This window comes from Vitis riparia, chromosome 18 (assembly GCF_004353265.1).
Source record: "Vitis riparia cultivar Riparia Gloire de Montpellier isolate 1030 chromosome 18, EGFV_Vit.rip_1.0, whole genome shotgun sequence".
Lineage (NCBI taxonomy): Eukaryota > Viridiplantae > Streptophyta > Magnoliopsida > Vitales > Vitaceae > Vitis > Vitis riparia.
The window spans coordinates 9,830,924-9,851,063 of NC_048448.1; the positions used below are offsets into that span (position 1 = coordinate 9,830,924).

General features: G+C 35.6%; 3 protein-coding genes across 8 annotated transcripts; 1 reads left to right on the forward strand and 2 right to left on the reverse strand.

Moving 5' to 3' along the window:
• Positions 1-1,192: 1,192 nt before the first annotated feature.
• Positions 1,193-6,050, forward strand: LOC117905931. 2 transcript variants are annotated; one of them, XM_034818815.1, is made up of 3 exons: positions 1,193-1,283; positions 1,580-2,152; positions 5,782-6,050. In XM_034818815.1, the coding sequence occupies exons 2-3, from the start codon at positions 1,688-1,690 to the stop codon at positions 5,968-5,970; spliced, it is 654 nt and encodes a 217-aa protein (XP_034674706.1). In that variant the 5' UTR covers positions 1,193-1,283; positions 1,580-1,687; the 3' UTR covers positions 5,971-6,050. The 2 variants fall into 2 exon arrangements, with proteins under 2 accessions (XP_034674706.1, XP_034674707.1); XM_034818816.1 differs by lacking the exon at positions 1,193-1,283 and having other exon boundaries at positions 1,292-2,152.
• A 2,487-nt stretch (positions 6,051-8,537) lies between these two features.
• LOC117905391 lies at positions 8,538-8,989 on the reverse strand. The gene is made up of 2 exons (XM_034818321.1): positions 8,632-8,989; positions 8,538-8,551 (listed from the first exon to the last, which is right to left on the reverse strand). The coding sequence occupies exons 1-2, from the start codon at positions 8,987-8,989 to the stop codon at positions 8,538-8,540; spliced, it is 372 nt and encodes a 123-aa protein (XP_034674212.1).
• Positions 8,990-9,877: 888 nt separating this feature from the next.
• Positions 9,878-19,344, reverse strand: LOC117907542 (CST complex subunit CTC1). 5 transcript variants are annotated; one of them, XM_034821113.1, is made up of 17 exons: positions 18,189-19,342; positions 17,915-18,033; positions 17,740-17,814; positions 17,586-17,664; positions 17,398-17,460; positions 17,232-17,309; positions 16,887-17,081; positions 16,379-16,480; positions 15,934-16,212; positions 15,235-15,693; positions 14,482-15,108; positions 14,308-14,399; positions 12,992-13,199; positions 12,738-12,840; positions 11,507-11,838; positions 10,934-11,100; positions 9,878-10,207 (listed from the first exon to the last, which is right to left on the reverse strand). In XM_034821113.1, the coding sequence occupies exons 1-17, from the start codon at positions 19,314-19,316 to the stop codon at positions 10,204-10,206; spliced, it is 4,110 nt and encodes a 1,369-aa protein (XP_034677004.1). In that variant the 5' UTR covers positions 19,317-19,342; the 3' UTR covers positions 9,878-10,203. The 5 variants fall into 5 exon arrangements, with proteins under 5 accessions (XP_034677004.1, XP_034677005.1, XP_034677008.1 ...); XM_034821114.1 differs by lacking the exons at positions 9,878-10,207; positions 10,934-11,100 and having other exon boundaries at positions 11,681-11,838; positions 12,957-13,199; positions 18,189-19,344; XM_034821117.1 differs by lacking the exons at positions 9,878-10,207; positions 10,934-11,100; positions 11,507-11,838 and adding an exon at positions 11,898-12,554 and having other exon boundaries at positions 18,189-19,344.
• Positions 19,345-20,140: the final 796 nt, after the last annotated feature.

The window sequence follows — 20,140 nt, forward strand, 5'->3', positions numbered from 1 at the left end:
TTGGTTGAAGCTTCAAGATAGTGGAACCCTCGCTCGTTTAGGAAGTTGAGGAGAGTAGACATAGGCAAGGAAGTACCGAACCACTATAAACTCTCGTGTTTGCACTCTCTCTTCCCTAACTCTTTTAAATTATATGCAATTGTGTTTATTTTGTTTATTATATATTTGCATATAATTGTCTCTTATTTTTGTATAGTTTAAATTTGTGAAAAAGAGACCATCACCCTATTTACTCCCCCCTCCTCTAGGGTGATTACCATAGTTTGGATTAACCTCAAATTCCTAACAACAATAACTTCTATGGAAGAAATCTCTAAGACTAATAACTATTGTTTAAATAATTGAGGTATTAAAAAAATTTTACTAACTCGAATTTTAAAATAATTTTTAAAGATATAATTTAAAAATAAAAAATATATGAAAATGTATTTATATTAAAAAATATATGCTTAATTATTTAGAAGTTTATCCTTATACAATAATCGTTCCTAATTGTATACATACTAAATTGAGAGTGAGTTGTTACAAATAGTATTAAAACAAATCCTTAGTTATGAAAGTTTGTTTAGTATTGCAATCCTATGCGTACATTCGTAGTGTAAAGAGAAAGAAGACGAATGTAGATCATGTAGAATCTTTGGTATATGTTAATTACAATAGTTGAATGTTGTCACGATACATGAAAGATTATGAGGAGCTATATAAAAAATGGGATGCTTTTGCTTATGATGATAATTTTGAGAATGGCAATGGGGAATATAATGACAATGACGTGTCTGTATGTAAATAATTGTGATATTCAAAGAGACAATATCTATAGTGGAAATATTACCATTCGGGTTTATACTTATATTTTAATTGTAATGTAACCCTTAATTTTTTTTAAAGTAAAAACATCATTACTTTTGATTAATTTTATAATTAGTTATTTAAAAAAGATCTCAAAATTTGTTAAAGAAATTATTAATTTTTTGGAAAATTTTGTAAGTACCTTTCCTGAAAAAATTACTAAAATTATTGAAAAATCTCTAATAAGTTTTCTTGCTTATTTTTAAATTCTCTTTAATATTTTCATAAAATGTAAGATTTTTTATTTAATTAATTTTATGCAAAACGGTACCGTTCCATTGGAAAGAATGCATATATATACATTATACATGGAAACTATACGTCGTCGTTTTTGTTGGTACAGTTGGTTTCTACACAGTTCATCTTTGGAAGTATGCAACTAAGGCTGATGGCAAAGCGGAAGACGAGGAAGTGAATGAGAAAGGGATATGCGGGTGCGTAGGCCAGAGTTTCTTCAATCTTCTTTTACTTGTTTATGCTTGCCAGAGAATCAAACTCAAGAGTACTCTTAGATTCAAGTTAGGGTTTGTCTGTGTTTTGGAATCAAATAACAATTGCATTGGAGAAAGTGGGAAACCCTCTTTTTTTGAGTCATTGGGTTTGATTTTCGTTTGGTTTCACGATGATCTAACCTGTTTTATTTGACAAGGGGCTTCTCTTTGTGTGTGGAACTGATCCCGGTATTGTGTTGTTTTGGTTTATTTGTTTGTTTTTGCCTTTCCCTTTCTAGGATGATGCTTTCGATGAGCTTCACACATCCTATAAATTGTTAATGTCCTGGGCATTGTCGACTCGGGGCTGTTTATTCTAATCCAGTAAAGGAAAATCAGAGAAGGGCATGGGTTCTACTCCGAAACAACCTTTGTTCTGCTTAAAATGGCCGTGGGATGTTCACCAAAATTCTAAAAATCCCCATGGTTGCAGCTTTGAAACTCCTTGGCTATTAAAATCTTTACAAAATCTTGGCTCTGTTGCTTTCAATCTCTATAGCTCTGTTTCAAGATCCTCGTATCCCTGGATTAGAACCTTTAAACCCTTCCAATTAGATGTTGGTGTGAGCCAAAAGACTATTTCAAAGATGGGGAAAAAGATTTTGACTCCCGAAGAACAAGGAGAGGCGGAGCAAAGAGCCCTGGCCTCAGCTCTAGCAAGTAGGAAAGCGGCTACGGTGATTGAGTTCTACTCCCCCAAGTGCAGGCTTTGCAATTCATTATTGGGCTTTGTCTTAGAAGTAGAGAGTAAGAATTCTGATTGGCTTACCATTGTAATGGTGGATGCTGAGAATGATAAATGGCTGCCTGAGGTACTGAATCCTGATTTCTTCATTCCAATTTCTGAAATTTGAAAATTTAAGAATTGAGTCTGACCTTTTTTTTTTCTTGATATAATCATTTTATGTGTGTATGATGAAAGGGCCATGGAAAACTCATATATCAGATAATGTGAGCTATTTGAGCTTAAGACTTTGGTATGAGATTTGTCTTCTTGGAGACACAAGTCTCGGTGTCTTCTAAAGATGAATCTCGTCTACAAGAAAATATAATGGTCTATGAAAAATGTGAGAATATTTTAAGTAACTGAATACACGTTGTATAACAAAACCCTATGTAAGTAACCAAATAAGGATGACACAATTTACTTCTCAAATTCTGAGACAAGAAGGTCCATGACATTTTTTGACGCTCAAATTCAATATGTACAATGGGAGGGGATCCCCTTCGACCACCGCATGCACTTTAGACATGTAATGACACTTGAAAGTGGTAATGATGCTTTATTATGCAAAGCATTCTAGTCTAGCTTGTAGGGACCGACTTTGTCATGGTTCCATCGCTTGCCATCACTCAATATGTTCATTCATACAACTATTAGTAAACTTTTGCCACCCACTACCTTTCTTCAATTTAGTATATCCGGTTAACTCTGTAGATGAATTGTTCTAAAGGGCCAATAGGTATGCGATATTAGAGGATGATCTCCCCACAGCCTCTCAACGCATGGTTGGATTAACACAAGGGGGAGACCAGCACCAAGCAAGAGATGGCACATTCAAGGAAGTGGTAGATATTGGCACCTGACAATGAGTCCTCTAGTTGGAACCATAAGAAGCACCTTGGAAAGGAACTAAGATCCAATCGAATGTGACCTCTAACCCCCCCTTATTATGTCGTATTCCCGACTTTTACCATTGATGCAAGGAGTGGAAGAGTTCATGTGGCTTCAACCAATGAGGGTGGACCTGAGCAACGCAAGGAATTTATTGGCTTGTCATGAATGACAATTATGATCAGATGAGATTCGTATTGTTAATATTGTAGGTTTCTGCATTCATTAGTCTTGTGTCCATGGTCTTGATCATAATCACCAAAAAGTTGGGAGAAGTCATCCCAACCATCTCGGTGGGACCATCGACCATGTTAGTACTGTTCAACATCATAGACAATCTGTTTTCATAAAATGTCATATTAGGACAAGCATGGATTCATAGGATGAAAGTTGTCTCGTCTACCTATCACTAGCAATTGAGATTTTATACAGTATGAGGATAGATGGATGTATATGGAGATTATAGGTTGTCCAAACAGTGTATACAGAGATTAGTCTTTAGTTCAAGGCTTTAAGAATGTGAACTTTAGGATTGATCTCTAAGTGTCATGGGCCATGGAGAAGGCAATTCGTGTTAGCATGAGCATGAGCGTTATGTAGGTTTGTTTTGAAATGAACACAAGCTAAACTCTTAAGTCCTTCAAAAAGATGAACCCCATCATTAAATGATAAAAAATCTGATAAGGAGTAATACTATATAATGATAAATCTATGATAGAAGAGGTTCTAGTCACAACATTTGAAAAACTTAATAATATACTAAAAATTGATCTGTCCCAATTATAAAAATAATAAATAAATAAAAGCAAGTCCCCAAAATGAAGGCCCAAGTTCTTAGAAACATAAGAAGGATGTAAAAAATAATTAGTCATATTCCCTTAGCCACGTGGTATCATGCGACAATGCACCCACTAGGGCTCAAGTGACCTTACAAAAATAAAACACGTAAAGATAAAATATTTTTCCTTCTTGAAAACTCCTCAACTACCACGTTTACAGGTAAGAAAAAGGGGGCAAGTAAAGTGGCTAGGGAAAACTCGTACATCATATAATGCGAGTTATTTGAGCTTGAGACTTTTGTATGAGATTCATCTTGGTGGAGACACGAATCTCAGTGTCTTCTAAAGACAAATCCGTCTAGAAGCAAATACAAAACTCAGTCTATGAAAAACATGTGAATATTTTTGTTATCAATTCTCAATCAGAAACATTACACGTGGCATATATATAATTAACTGAATATGGAATTAGAGTATTTTTAGAGACAACACATGAATAGGAGCATAAATATTCTGATTACATAGACTTGTTTGCACCTTTCTTGTTAGTATGTTTTGACAGGTTATGCAGACTACATTTTTAACAAGTTTTCAATGGTTAGTCATGGATTGTCTTTGAGTAGTTTTTATGCAGAGTCCAGTATTACTGAATTTAGAATGAAAAGTAAGGGCTACATTTAAGCTACTCTTTCATTTAGCATCCTGTAGAAAACCATGTTGTTAGTGATCCAAGATAAGGAACTTAAGCAAAAGGAAACTAAAAAAAAGGCAGGGAACAATATATATAGATGGAGTGAGGATAGCGAAGAGATCATATCTTCTATTATCCATGTGTTTCAGTGTCATATCTGTTAGTACTGTTTACCTCATGATAGTGTTTAACATTCTTAGGCATTACACACTGGTCAACTATGTTACTGTGGATTCTGTTAAGCTCATGCTAGAGTCAAGTGTGAAGGGTTTGTGTGGCTTACCTTCAATTGTGGGGGTTAAAGTTTTGGTTGTGTTGAGTTGAGAATGAAAGCTGCATTCTATAATGAAAAGTTTGAATGTTCCCTTGGAAATAGAATATTTTTTAACATTTTTAATATAGGATTTGAAGAAAGCCTCTGAAGTTTTTCAAAGCTTTGCTGTGGGCCTATGCATAATTTTCTTGACACTTTGATTTTAGGATGTCATAAAATGAATTTCTTCAATCTTTTTTGATAAAAGTATTAACTTAAGAACAGGAGATGGGTGATGGGAGATTCACAGTGGTTTTTTTTTTTTTTAAAAAAGAAGACTATTTATCATTGCTTTTTTATTTTTATTTTTATTTTTATGTCATGGTTCCTTTATAGAGAGTGAAGTCTTTTGGCTTCAAATGCTTGTAGAATAAATGGACTGATAGATTTCCATATCAGCACTCAGTGATTACTAGTTGCATTGTTAGTGGAGGCTCACTTATTTCATGTACAGCCAGGGGCAACATTTGGAAGGGGTAACTGTACTGGGCATTGAAGTGATTCTTGATGGCCTTTTTTAAAGTTTGCCTTCTTTCATATATATATATATAGATATAGATAGATATGGTCCTTTAGGGCCAAATTTAGGCATTGAACAGCATATGGTGCTTCTGTGGATAGTACTTCTATCAGAAATATTTATACAGAGAATCAAATAAATATTTAAATATAAACCAAAAAAATGTTTGGAAGTGTTTTTGGTGATGACACATAACAAAAAGAAACCTGATTTTTGGAAGCACTAACCAAGTGCTGGTAAAAAAACCACTTGGAGGGAGAACTTTGCCAATGCCTAATTTGTAAAATTAGTGCTTCAAAGCATTGGGAAACACTTCTAATCTTCTAAGAAACACTTCTAAACACACTCTAAATTTTACTCGGTATTAGGTGGAACTACAATACGATGATGATGTTCTTTCATTCTTTTAAATGTTCATTTGTTTAGCTTTCTCTGTAAAGATGGCCTTGTGATGCAGGGGATGCGATTTCTTGATTAATAATTCACCTGCTGATTTATGCTTTTGATCACTTTTAAAATGCAGCTCCTCCATTATGACATAAGGTATGTTCCTTGCTTTGTGCTGTTGGACAAATATGGGAGAGCAGTAGCAAAGACGGGCATTCCAAACAGCCGCCTACATGTTATTGCCGGTGTCTCTCATCTTCTCAAAATGAAGCGCCCCCAGAAAATCGAACACCAGTTTTCAACTTCGGATCCAGATAATAATTAGTTTGGAAAATGAATGTAAGACATGTTTATGGACGATTACTGAGTCACCCTTCATATATGTTAGTTGCGCTTCTACTCCCATCACACAGTAACTGAAAACTTTGAGAATAATTTAAAATAATAATAATAAAATTGTAATGATATTTAAAATTAAATTCAAGATTAAAAATAAAAAATTGGCAGAGAGGTCATCTCGCATAGTGCGAGGTGGTGGTTTTTATGGTCTAGGAATAAAATAAAAATAAAAAAGGTTGGAATTTTCAATTTTGTATTAGGTTGGTTGAGGGTTTTATTCATCCCTTGGTTATTTTTTTTAAAATCTAAATAATTCATAGAATTTTTTACTAATTTATTTATCAGTTGTATTATTTGAACAAGTCATATGATTTGTGATCATTCATTTATTTATTGGTTTGTACTATTTTGTGTTGATTTTAAAAAAACATATATATATATATATATATATATATATATATATATATATATATATATATATATATATATATATATATATTATCATTTATATATCATTATTTTTTAAATTTTATTTATCTAACAACTATTTGCATATGAAAAAAAAAAAAAAACTTGTTACAATTCTATGTAAATGGGCTAAATGAAATTAACCCAAAAAAAAAAAGAAAAAAAAAAGTGGGATTGCAATTCTATGAATGGCCAGTTATTCATGAAAAGACAGTTGTAGAAAATACTCGGTCATTTAATAAAATTTGTGCATCATAAGTTGACGTGTAAAGGAAGGTGCAACATAAGCCATAGGGAAGGCCCAACTAATGTGAGACCCGATTAGGTTTGGGAGTCTTATAACCGCTCTTTTGGCCATCTCAGCTGGCTATGTTACGGGCGTGATACCTTACCTTGAGATTATAATTGTGCTGTTATGTTAACTTTTTTGTTGCAGCTTTCTTGAAAACAGGTGGTACGACACTCCCTTATTCAAAAGACGTGGTTTTTGAATGAATAGTTTGCATTTTGTTGTATTGTTTGGAAGTTCCAAGAACCCTTGTTCTGTCTATCTTGATTCTTGACACTATATGTAGCTGTTTCCTGTGTCTCTGAGGATGACGAGGATATCATCTTCCCTGCTATCTGTTCTTTGGATGATGTGGAGGTTTTTAACAGGATCGGTGGGATTCTCTTCTATATGTTTTAACTTAGGATAATATTTTTTGGTCATTGTTATGATATTAAAAGACAGAATCAATCACAATATATCACATTTGACAATTTGATCTATTGATTTACTTGTTCTTGTTATCTCTAACTAAAGTGGGAAGGAAATGTGATATCAACTGGCAATAAAGAGTCATTTAAATGCTGCCCTGTGAAACAGAGAGTGGGTGTTTTTATTATTGCAACTGGCAAGGACGGGAGGGAGATGCGATATCAAATGATCGCTGTTTGTATCAGGTGTTAGTGCAGTGGGCAGTGGGAGTGAGGTGATGGCCACTGCATATGGTAGATCCCACATAGCCTAAACCCTAAAAAGGCAGTAACTGAAGCTACAATCTTTACAAATAAATGTCTGAATAGGGTACAGTGTGGATGTGTGATGCTCAAGTACTAGTGGTACTCAATTGTGTGGCACTGTGGCGTAAAAAAACAAAGGGAACAAATGCCCACATGATGCTTTCCCAGACATTTGATTACCCACTTGAAGTTTCAACGGCGGCGACCGCTGTTGGCCACAATTTTTCTTCAACTTCTGGGGTAGCATCCTTCTTAAAAGAGCGTCTTCAATCTTTTAAATACTCCAGCGGCCCTGCAGCATATTTCCACTCATGGTCGTGGGAGTAAGTGCTCACTGTGTTGAAATTTAGAAGACAGGTTGGTATTTTCAGTTATGATGATGCCCGAAGACACCAAGTTGTGGTCCAAAAGCCTAACAGAAGCCCCTTTTCAATGCTCTCTGCATACCAATTAAGAATTGAATTTCAACCTGACCCCATAATTCGCAAAATCACACAATTTTCATAGCGACCTCCTACCAATCCTCGTAACCCTTTAAAGAAAATTGTGAATTAATTGCTGAATCAATAAAGAAACGAGAGAAAACAGGAAAAATAAAACAAGTTAAAGAACACATCTTTACTTGCTGCTTGAACTTCAAACACTTAAAGAGACAAAAATCAAAGGTTAAAATCCTACAAAATTTTGTTCTCAGTTTTTTTATATTACATTCTAGTACTACTACTTATCTGAAAGTAGCTTTAGCTTTAGCTTGTGATTGAGGTGTTCGCTGTTACCCTTTAGTCCAAAAGGTATATCAGTTATATGAATATATTAGCACAACTATTGACCCAAGCAAAATATTAACAAATTTGGAGAAAAATAAAATAAAATAATTATAGCCCTGCATTGCAGACCACCCCCGCCTATCTCCATAAGTCATGAAAATATTTAAAGAGAGAAAATTCGTTGAAAATAGTTCTTCCAAGTCCCACAATATGGGAATGTAACAGAGGCGATGAAAAGAAAAATGCAAAAATAGTTCAACATTTCAGTCACTTTTCATCAATGGAAAATCCATTCTTCAAATGCGGCCCGCGCTCACGACACGTACCCTGGCAAAAAGATGAGAAAGGAAACAGGACCGAAGCAGAAGATATCACTGTATCATGGAAAACCCCATTTCAAGAACCACCTTTTGGACGTGGGTTTTGAGAAGATGGCTCGTCCGGCTTAGTTTCTTCTTGGGTATGGATTGGAATTGATAGTGGAACGGAGCCAGCGGATATGTCAGCACTGGGCAGTGGTGGTGGATTGACTCTTCCATCAATGCAAGATGAGCATTTTTCCTCCAACCAACTTTCAATATCGTATTGGCCATGGCCCATGATTCTCCTTCCTGAGCAGAGTCGTCCGACTATAGCAGCGAGAGTACCTAAGATTGCGATGACAGCGAGAACAGCGATGACGGGACCAACTGATCCATGCCTTGAGTAACGAGTGTAAGATAATGATGGCGGCGGCTGTTGCAGTTGATCCAGTGGCATTGACATTTCAGAGAAGGCCCAGATTGAGACTCCTTCTAGAGTTGCCAATAAGAGCTTTGGGGTCCGGGAGACAAAAGGTTTTTGTAGATTGAGGTCGAATGCAGAGGGGGTGCATTATAGAGCATGACCGGATGAGAGTGCCTTCAACAGAGAAGGTGGTACACACAACAGAAGAATGAGAGGCCAAAAAACGAAATGCATTTTGATAACGTCGAAATATCTGTTTAGAAATAGAAACACAAGAAAATTTCCCCAAGATCATCAAAACAATGGGGGGAGAGAGCAAAGTAGCATATCTGCACTTGACAGCGTAAGGAATTCAAATAAAGAGCAACAAATGGGGGTAGATCTACAGGACTCTAAGGTAAAAAGGTGGCCCCTCTTTTCCTTTATTTGGTTATGTTATACTAAAGAAAACTAGGACCGTAGGGCCAACAAATGTGAAACTGTGAAAGTAGGCAGAAAAGGTGGGAATCTTGGAGGGTCCAAACCCTAGATAAAAGCCCTTTTTTCAAATGGTCTCCCCGTGAGCTTTTTCAGACTGTTTCTGTTACTGTTAGGAGCCATGGAAAACAACCTTTGACTTTTGGATATGTGGTTTCCCCTTTTTTTTAGTTGTTGGAAATGGCTAGAAATTACCCTTACTTTTTAAGTTTGAAATGCTTAAACACCACTGTCTAATAATAATAATAGAATAATAAGAAAATGAAATTCCAGCTCGGTAAGCGTTGCAATGGTACCGTACATCATGACTAAAGAGAGCAGAATTTACCTCTATGTTGGCTGTTGCCCGTTGGCTGTTGCGCCAGCTTGGGCGTCTGGCTCGGGCTTTAATGCCTTTAAACTACACCCACCCTCATGGCCGATCCCACCATGGCCTTTTTTTTCCTTGAATTTTTAATTAAAACATCCATCATCACTTTGTCAATTACCAAGCTCTCCTCATTATTCAGTCCACAGAGAGAAGTCTTGACAATTCAATTTTTGTCCCACATTTTGACCCAATACAACTTCCATTATTCATCTTCCACCTGGCCAACTGGTGTCTCCTCTCGCTTGCTAATGGAAAAAATTCTAGTGCATCCTATAACCCACATGTAGCACCCAAAACTGAATATCTATGAAGCCCAGGCAGCTAAACAGGTGTAGCTTTTGAGAAACAGCCATGATTTGTAAAAAATGTTGCCCAAACAAAGTCTTTAAGCACATCCCGCTGCTGTTTACCTTTAAGCAGTTGCAATATAAAATTAGTAGAATGCCAGTAATAGTTAGACCTTGAGCTACAGCTGCCACAATTCATATGAATTATGTGTAGAAGTAGTTTCCTAATAATAACACTATTCCCATACAAAAACACCTTGAACCCATGAAACTGTTATAAAGATAAAATTGCTAAAAACACAAAATCTGAAGAGATCCTTCAACCTACTTAGTTTTATAACATTTATAAAAACCTAATTCAAAAGAAGAGAGCATTAATTAGTTAAATTTCTATGAAGTAAAAACTTGTCTAATTAATACTTATTTTTGTACCTACTACCTGCTAAGTACTAAATAGAATGAACTTTATGGTATGCAGTTTCTTATGGCAACATGGTGAAATTTTAGTGTGGAAGTTTGGTAATAATAAGCTTATCTAATTTGGGATTCTCTTCTGGGTATTTTGCAGGCAAAGACGCATATCATCCTCCAAGTTGTCTCCAGAAACAACTAATGATGGTTGTTACAAAAAATTCATGAAGAATAGTAATTTTCTTTGGACATTATTCCTAATACACCTGCCTTTGGTTAATCATTATAATTTTACTGAGACATACTTTTAACTGAGGGATGGATCTAAAGGTGACATAGAATGCTGGACATATAAATCATGGAAAACTAATTGTCATTACAATTTTCAGCCGTGCCATCATAATTTATGGGGGGTATTAATAGCACTGGCAATGCTACCTGTTTAGAAGTTCTTCAACCATATTCCTGGCCTCTGTGAGAGGGTTTGCATAGCTAACTTCTTTAGCCCATATACTTTGCATTGCATGCATTGTCATCCCCATCTTTGGAACATGTTCCTCCAACTGCCCTACAGCTTCAGAATCCATCACATCACCAATAATAGTCTGCCAAGAAAAAGGAACAATCACCTCAGCTTCCTATTTTCCAGTATACACAGAAAAATGAATGGCATGAATTAAAAGGGAGAAACAAAAGCAAGACAGGACAACGGAGGAACAAAAGCAAGACAGAGGACAACGGTAACACACCCAACCTGGGTTACATATCTCAACATCAAAATAATTTATTGATATCAGAAGTCAAAGCAATACAAATACAGATATAGCAACACTACAGGACTAACTTGCAGTTCAAATTCTACTACATGTAACTAAAACCGACCAGTTGCATTTCCACATGGCACCCCACCAAGAACAAATCATGAATTAATGTCACCTTTTCATGGATGTAGGGCTGACACCATAATCGTATTTGTTCTGAAAATCAGTTCATGCCAGATCGAGAACTCACCCAAAATGTTCCAATGCAGGCATTAAGGATTATGAATTTGAGGAGGTTCTCATCTGAACTGCTCAAGAGATCATTTGAACCAACAGAAAACATAAGATCTTGACTACAAGAATCAGATATAGATCCGTAGTTTTTCACAGTAATTCTTCCATGCTTCTTTAAGAGTTTGTCCAGATGATAAATAGTGGTCCTGCAGGCATTGTCTATACCAATCCCCTTTAATTTCCAGCTACTGCTTCCAAATGCTTTCAATGGGAATTCTTCATGTAGCCTTAGCAAGGTTGCAGCTCTTTCAGCATTAGCCCAGCAACAACATGAGGATGACCCATCATCTATATGACAAATGAGAAAAATAACAATTGGAAAAAAAAAAAGAAAAAAAAAAGGCAAATATATGCAATCTTAAAAGGGATAGTAGGCTAGCTTCTGCCAGAAATATCCCTAGTAGATCAGAGAACTTCAAGCAAAGCCGAGTTCTCAAATCTTTCATCAAGATAAGTGCAAGTTAAATGAAAGCACAACTATTGAGTAATTTGATTAAGGTCAAAGGCTCCTATACCAAGGGGAAGACCAAAAAGAACAAGGTTAAGGCATGTGACCAATTTCAAGTAGCTTTTGTTATGCCTTCCATGACGAAAGAATGCCTGTTTATAAAATTTACCCAACATCCAAGACCATGATGTAATTTAATCATAAAACCAGAGTTGTCACTTTGATGAGTTACAAAATGTAGCCATAACATGGCAGCATATCTTTTGTGTTTAGGGATGAATCCTAGTAAACATTTAAGTCAACTAGGGGTGGATTCTCAAATATGGAACATGGTGTTGGCCTCATTCTGTCATACAGGCCAATGGACGGCAAATCCAGATTGACCATAATCCCTCTTCTGGAATGTAAGAGAGACTTCCATACAATATTTAACTGCTTTATTTCATTAGTGAACCAATTCTTAACTGTAAATATTCAGAGCTAAGAAGCTCTGAAAATAATCCCACAGGGAGGACTCAAACATCGTTCAAGGCAAATCTGGGAGAGAATTGGAAATCTGCAATTTACAGAGTGACACAAGAAAATTTCATCAAAACAGGAAGCCAAATAGAACCCAATATATGCTCTAGATTCTGTCTATGCAAAATGATCAAGTGCTAATTGTCCCCTTTCTACAGAACCTACCACTTGAAAATATTCCACCACACTAGTAGTCTGTGAAATGGACAAAATAACATACCCAATACAAAACTGGCAAGTGGAATATCAACAGATAGCCTGCAGGGGACTTTTGGTTGTGATTTTCTATTCTTCTCCAGCACCAGAAAATGGACTGCCACAATCTGTCAAAATCACTAACAGTTAAATCATGATTTTCAACAATCACAGAATCAAAACTAGCTTCATCTGTTTGAGAATAAAAACCCTAATCAGGATGTAATAAGGAGAAAAATTTAACCTGCTTGTAAAGCACTGCATAAGATCGTAGCTTACCCTACAGTGAAATTGCATTGGCTTACACTCCAAGCACTGAATCAACTCAGAGATCAAACAAGAAGAAACTGCATCTAGAGGGACAAAATTGTATAACTCTGAAACATTAACTGGATTTGAACACTCAGCATTGTATTGGTCATTGTTTAGCTTCATGGAGTTGATTGCAATAAATGATACAGGTGTCAACATCAATCTATTCTGCCCACTGGAAAAACAAGGATCAGTCCATCAAATAACCATAATTCAGTTACACCTTTTCTCTGAAAAGAAAAATAAAAATAAAAGAAAATAAAATAAAACGTAATTAGGATCACTTCCTAGTTAAACGCACAGATACAAATGAAACTATGGGTATTTAAAAAAAGATAACTGCATAAATATAGAAGTATAGATCATAGTCCCATGGTAAAAAGTTTGCAATACATGCACAAAGTCTCTGACAATACAGTAACAAGCAAGTCCATATAGCACAGGTGCATCTTTAACAAGTCATTTTCCTGACCATAAATGATGAAACACTCATGTAGAGATAGATGTGTGTATATAATTATGTATTTATCCATGTATGCATGTTTTTGCACAAAACCTACTTCAAGAAAGTGTTTGCTAAATTTCCCCAATAGCTAGCCTACATCTGAGAAACTCACTAATCAGCATAGAGTGGAGGTAGATACCTGGACAGATTTCATGACAGTTGATCTTGATCTCAATTACAATATACAATCCCAGAGATCCCAAGGCACTTTAATTTTCTCTCAAACACTGCTAAAAAATATGCACATGTTTCCTTTTTTCTTTTTCTCACCTTATTTTCTGTAGTTAGTTTTTTTCTTTTCTTTTTCTTTCTTTCTTTCTTTTTTTCTTCTTCTTCCTTTTCTTCTTTTCAATTTTGAGTTTGAAAGCATAATAAAAAGCTAGGTGTATGCCCAACATAACATGTGGAAAAGAAAAAAAAAACATCCAATATCTAACAAAAATACCAAATAAATTCCACTATCTGTTAGTTGAGAGGTAAAACCATTTTAGCTGATAAAAGGAAACAATATTTTACACTGCACATTGCACTCCAGTAAAAACTTAGTAAATATGTAAAGGATGGGCTAAATTTAGAACCAAAACAAAGCACTTCTGTACATTGGAGAACTTCAAATTGTTAATTGAACATCATGAACCAAAATGAATAGAGTGTATATGTGGTAACAAATCCAAGAATGTCTGTCAAAAGGAGAGACTATATAAAGGTAAATTGGAGTAACACTTCAAAATCCAGAGCACAAAGAGAAAAACAACTACCAATTTTTAGGATTGCATACCCCAGTTCTAGAATTCGATGAAAAGTTGCAACTACCCCGGGTCCAAATCCAGTAGGATAAGCATGCTCACTTAGGCCACCAAAAATGCTCACCTGAATTATGGAAATCATCTGATAAGGTATCACATGTTATCTTGGAATATTTGGTAAATTGAGGGGCAGAGTAGTCAATTACAATGTGATGGTCCATCAAGACATGAATACACGTGCTCCATGTCACTCCCCTAGAGAGTCTCAACTGCCGAACATCACCATAATTTTCATTGCTCGAGTGTGCATCAAGAGAAGTGTGGTTGAGATTATGAACAGCTAAGACCTGTCCCTGTAGAGACACTAGATTCCCCTCAGGCAAAAGGAAAGCAGAATCATCAGTTTGAAAAGATTGCATTGATGCAGTCATTGCTGTTTCAATGCATAGAGGAACATTAGCAACCTCTTCCAGTTTTGGAGCTGTCTTGATCAGATCTTTTTCTAATACCGTAAAATCCACTTCCAATTCCTTTTTTAAATCAGCAGGGAGATGGAGATGAATATCTGAACACATTTCATGACAATTATCAGTGGACCTCTGGAGTAATAGTTCAGTCTGCTGAGAATTGTGGAGAGGACAAGTGACTAATGCTGGATCAAATGATGGATCAGTATAGTGGAAAATCTCATCATAGGAGAATGACAAGCTCCAAATAGTTGTTCCAGAGGTAATAAGAAATTTACCACCTCTGACATAATCAAAGTCTCTATGATTGCAGAAAAGATCTTTGTTCTGGTGCTTTGTGATGTAATAACCTCCAATTTGCAACAACTGAATTTAAATGAAAATAAGCATAAGCGGAGATACATCATGAGCGGAATTGAAAAATCACTATAACCAATGAAGTTTTATAATCTCCACACCAATTAATTAGTGAAAAAGAAAAACAAAACACACCTGATACTTGAAAAAACTTTCTGACTTGAACTCTAGCAATACTTTTAGTGCACCCAGCTTGCAGCCAGCGCCAAACTTTAAAGCAGCCTCTGTGCAATACAATGATCCTGAACTAACAAGGCGGCCACTTCTACAGCAAGCCAGACATGGAATTTCAACTGGATATTGTTTATTAGCACTAGAACAGTCACTCAGATGACCACACGATCCCATACCAGCAACACTTGACTTATCTGTTAAGCCTGAGCTCAATAGGCGGCTTGATGCATGATCAATTTTGCATCTCTTGAAAGAAACATACTCATGGTAGTTTCTACTGTTATAAAGTTCCATAGGTTCCTTTTTCTGGTCCTTGGAAACCTTAGTTGGATTTTTCCCAGAAAGAAACAAATCCCAAGGCAAGACCACAGCCTCAACAAGCATGCTCAATCCATCTGAAACAACTTGATCTTTTTGAAACTGTGATAACACACAAAAGCAAATGTATAGTGAATAGTCTAATAACATGTTATTCATATTTGCTGCTCAATGAGATATTTTATATTTTACAGAATAATATTTTCCGTGGCATCCATGGCAACTTCTTCTTCCTTCTCTTTTGTTTTTTTGTTAAGAGGGTTGTTTCTTGGTTGTGGTTCTCATCTTATCATACAAAATTTATTTGAAGCAGCAAAGATGAACATAGCAATTGGGTTATACCTTTTGTAGCACAGGAAACTTGTGTGTTACATGGAGCATATGAAATCTTCCATCTTCAAGTTCCTTAAGATTATCCTTCAAATTCATATGGGGATGGACAAGAAAGTTTTGAAGGCTTGATTTTCGCAAATGAAAGTAAACATACATTGTTAAACTTATCTCTCTCACTAATGGAGAACTCTCAAAGATACTTCTGCATGAGAACGGCTCCATTTCAACTAATCCAAAATGATCCAAGTGATCAGGCATGCCTTCCATAACAAGACTGTAGTCATTTACCTGGAAAGCCAATCTTAAAGTGACTCCAAAAACTAGTAATAATACCAGAAGAATGCATACTATTTGTTTGACAGGCAAGTAACAAGTATAGCATATTTATCATATTCTAAGCAACTACATGGCAAGAAAATGGAGAATGGGGTGTGAGGTCAATATCAAATATCACCTCATATATGCTGTTGCTATTGCAATCTGATGGAAGATCTGGTATAACAACGTCAATGAAGCCTGTGGCATCAATCAATTGCAGTCTTCCAGAAGGAGAAATCTGAATGAACAATACCAAACCATGATTAGATCAACAGAAGTTTATAATTTTATCTAAGTAGCTGATGAAGTACATAATCAGCACAAGATGGCAATTGAGTTAGAGTACAATTAGTCAATCTAAATGCAAAGACATCTATTCAATGAAAATTCTTGAACAACAATTTAAACTTCTCATATTACTAGAACTTTCCACTTTTCTCCCACCGGGAACCTAAAAACTTTAGGGCACTCTCCCTCCTTTCCATGTTTATGCATTACCAGAGTTTGCAACCACAAATATATTCTGAGCACTTAACGGGTCAAGCCTAGGCAAAGCTGGAGCAATTTATTAATAGTAGTAGTAGCTGTAGTTCAGTAGCAGTAGTAATAATAATATGAGTAAAAAGGATATTCATTTTAGAGACCTTTAAACTTCCAAGCAAAATAACACCTATTGCTTCACTAGGCAAAATCCTTGTAATTGGAAGGCCATGAGATCTCCCTCCACAGGACAGCTGGCTAAATTCGTTGTTGTTGACCATTGTTTCACAATCACCTTCTAATTGGTTTTTCATCCACATGGCTTCACAATGGTGGACAAGATTAGAGATGGGTGCCACCTACAAGAAGGGTGACAATATTAGGATTTTGTTTTCCAATACTCGTTAAGAAACTCAAGTAGACAATAAATTTGGCAGATCTATATGAATGGATGATATGTACAATGCAAAAAGATGAACCTCGTTGCTCCCAATTTCAGCTGAACATACCAATTTTAGCTGATCATAATTTGGTTCAGTCCCACAGCCACATGAGTCATGCTTACAGAATTCCATGAATACACCATACTGCCAAAGGAACTTCATCTTGAATGATAACAAAATAGAACACTGTCAAGGTGTATTAAGTAACTCAATTTTGTGTTTACCAATTTACCCGATATTGAAACACTGATGAAGGTAAATGTGACCTAGCAAACACCTGAACCAATCCTTCCCTCTGACATCAAATTGCAATAACAACCATGTTAGCAGAAAACAATATAACAGTGACTCAGCCAAAGAAAAACAAATTCCTCCTTTTCAATATAAACAAAATAATGAAATCTACTACAAGTAAATTACATGTTTTGATCCTAAAATCTCCTTCTCTGTTAGTATTCCACAGAACTTTTTCCTGAAACACGAAACAACAAGCAACACCCTGAAACACAACAAGTCAAGTTAGCAATCAGGAAAATAAAAACACTTTTTAGAAGCACATGAAAAAAATCCTAACCATAGTCTGGCAGAAAATGCTAATGAGTCAATAAACTTCCCCAACAGGCTCTGAGATTGTGAAACCTTATGGCAGCTGCAGCATTAAACATAGAATTGTTTTTCCTATCATGTAAAAATTATTCACTGGATAGGAACTTGGATAGATATAAATGAAAATTAATTAGCTATTTTACCCAGTTTCCAATGGAGAGAAGCATTCTACAATAATGCTAGTCTTAAAGCAAGACCCAAGTATAAGCATTTCTGTCCAAGAAAATTTTGGATTCAGAAAGTGGATATTTCTGACGGATATCTACAGAAAAAGGAAAAGAACATGCAAATTTAGAAGTCATACCATAAATTCCCAACATTCTTATCAAGTTCCCAATTAGTTCTCAAGAAAATTGATCAATTACATACATCAAACTACATTTTCAATAAGGAGAATAGCAAGTATATATTACTTACTAGTGCGCCCACCCTAAGACTATGCGGTGGATTAAGTAGTCTATCTGTTATCAAAAGCCACACTCGTTCATCCAGATTTATAACCATTCCTTGCATGTATATCCCTGTTATAATGCCGGAATAAAGGCCACATTCACCCATCCCCTTAATTACAGCCTCTTTATGCGGAAGCTCTTGATTGGCCATGCTCAACACTCGGAGCACAGTCTTCCCTGTGGTTACATACATGAGCTGAGACTCTTCCTTTCCAATGAAAACTAACTTCTTCTTCAAATGTGATATACAAATAACATTTCCAATAAGCTTTGTAAATAATGGATGCCAAGATGAGCCAGACCCACAAAAGTAAAGAATCTGAGGTTTAGTAAAACAATGGCCCCTTAACCCTTGACGTGGATCGTCCAAAGACATTAACACCTCTTTGGAACAACATAATTCGCACTCACAAACCATAATCTGCGCAAGAAATCCACGTAAATTGCTTGGAGTGCTAAAATTTGTACCAGAACCGCTTTGAGAAGTACGAGTCACAACTGAACAAGGGATGACTGAAACAGGGCTGACCGACTCTAATACACCGCGAAGGCTATAACGACCCTTGGAACCGTCTTTAGAAGCAGAGGAAGAACCCAAAACCAACGGAAATGCATCTAAATTGGAACAACGACTGAGTCCAGCAGTAGAATCCAGGAAACTCCATCTAATAATCTCCAGGAAGCCGCCGCACTTGGAAGGAATGAAGTTCCAGGAAAGAACGCGGATTCTGTTGCCAATGATTCGAAGATCAAGATGGAGAACATCACAGCAAACAGTGGAGGAAGCATCGGAGAAGACAAAGCAGGTGCTGTGGGAGCAACAAGGAAGAGCAGGGGTTGAATGGAGGTAGGAAGGTAGGGTTAGGGTTCCGATGAGATATGAAGGGTGGTTGAGAGGGGTGAGGATTCTTGGGGCAGTGACACCGCCTGCGGGGGTAGATGGAGGAAGATTGGAGTTTGGGAAGGAAGATGAAGAGGAAATGGGAGGTGTGTGAGACGAAGTAGAGGGAGGAGAGTGAAGAGTGGATGTAGCGGTGAGGGGACGACGACCTTCAACCAGCTCTGAGATGGACACCATTTTCCCGCCTTCCATTCCTCTAAACCGACCCACCTTTGCCTCATCATTACTCAAATTCGAGAAATACATATAGAAGCCCAAATATTAGAAACCTTTCGTGTTCTAGAATTGAATGGCGTTGCTTTTTTTTTTTTTCACTATGTTTTAAAAATACTATAAAGAGAAAAAAAAAACTATTAATAAAAATAATTTTATGATGTTTAACTTCATATAAAATTCGAATCTAACTAAAATTAAATAAACACTTATATAACTTTTTTTTAATTGAATCAATTAAAAATAATTAATAAAAATGATTTTTTTATTTTGTCTTGTATTTATATTCTTTATTTTCTTTTCCATTGAATTTATTTATAGTTTTATAATTTTAAAATTTCAAGTTTTTGTTAAATACATCTAATTCTCGTACATTTAAAATTTCATCAAATATATTTCCTATCAATTTCATGTTTTATTTTCACTATCTCCCCTCTCACTCACTCGAAATAAGGGAGGTATGATGAGATTTAAAATCTATAAGAATTAGATGTATAACCAAAATCTTAAAAAAAAAAAAAAAAAATGAATGAAATTAATTCTAATTTTAATAAGTGGGAATAAAAGAAAGTTATTATGAAAATTAAATTTATTTATTTATTTGTTATTTTCTTAAATATGGTTATAGAAACATGAGAGAAAGATGTATTGAATTTATTAAGAAAAGATAAAAAGGGGAATATATATATATATATATATATATATAGGACAGAAATTAACAATAGGTTTTGACCTCTAAATTTTAATTTGAAGCATTTTTTATTTTTTCAATCCTTATTTCATATAAATAGTAAAGAAGTTGA

Coding starts and splice junctions, on each gene's coding strand:
- LOC117905391 (XM_034818321.1), bottom strand. CDS start 8,989: ATGTCAATGCCACTGGATCAACTGCAACAGCCGCCGCCATCATTATCT.
- LOC117907542 (XM_034821113.1), bottom strand. CDS start 19,316: ATGGAAGGCGGGAAAATGGTGTCCATCTCAGAGCTGGTTGAAGGTCGT. Junction 18,034..18,188: donor GTCTTAGGGTGGGCGCACTA/GTAAGTAATATA, acceptor CTTTTTCTGTAG/ATATCCGTCAGAAATATCCA. Junction 15,109..15,234: donor AAAGTTTTTTCAAGTATCAG/GTGTGTTTTGTT, acceptor ATTTAAATTCAG/TTGTTGCAAATTGGAGGTTA.
- LOC117905931 (XM_034818815.1), top strand. CDS start 1,688: ATGGGTTCTACTCCGAAACAACCTTTGTTCTGCTTAAAATGGCCGTGG. Junction 2,153..5,781: donor ATGATAAATGGCTGCCTGAG/GTACTGAATCCT, acceptor TTTAAAATGCAG/CTCCTCCATTATGACATAAG.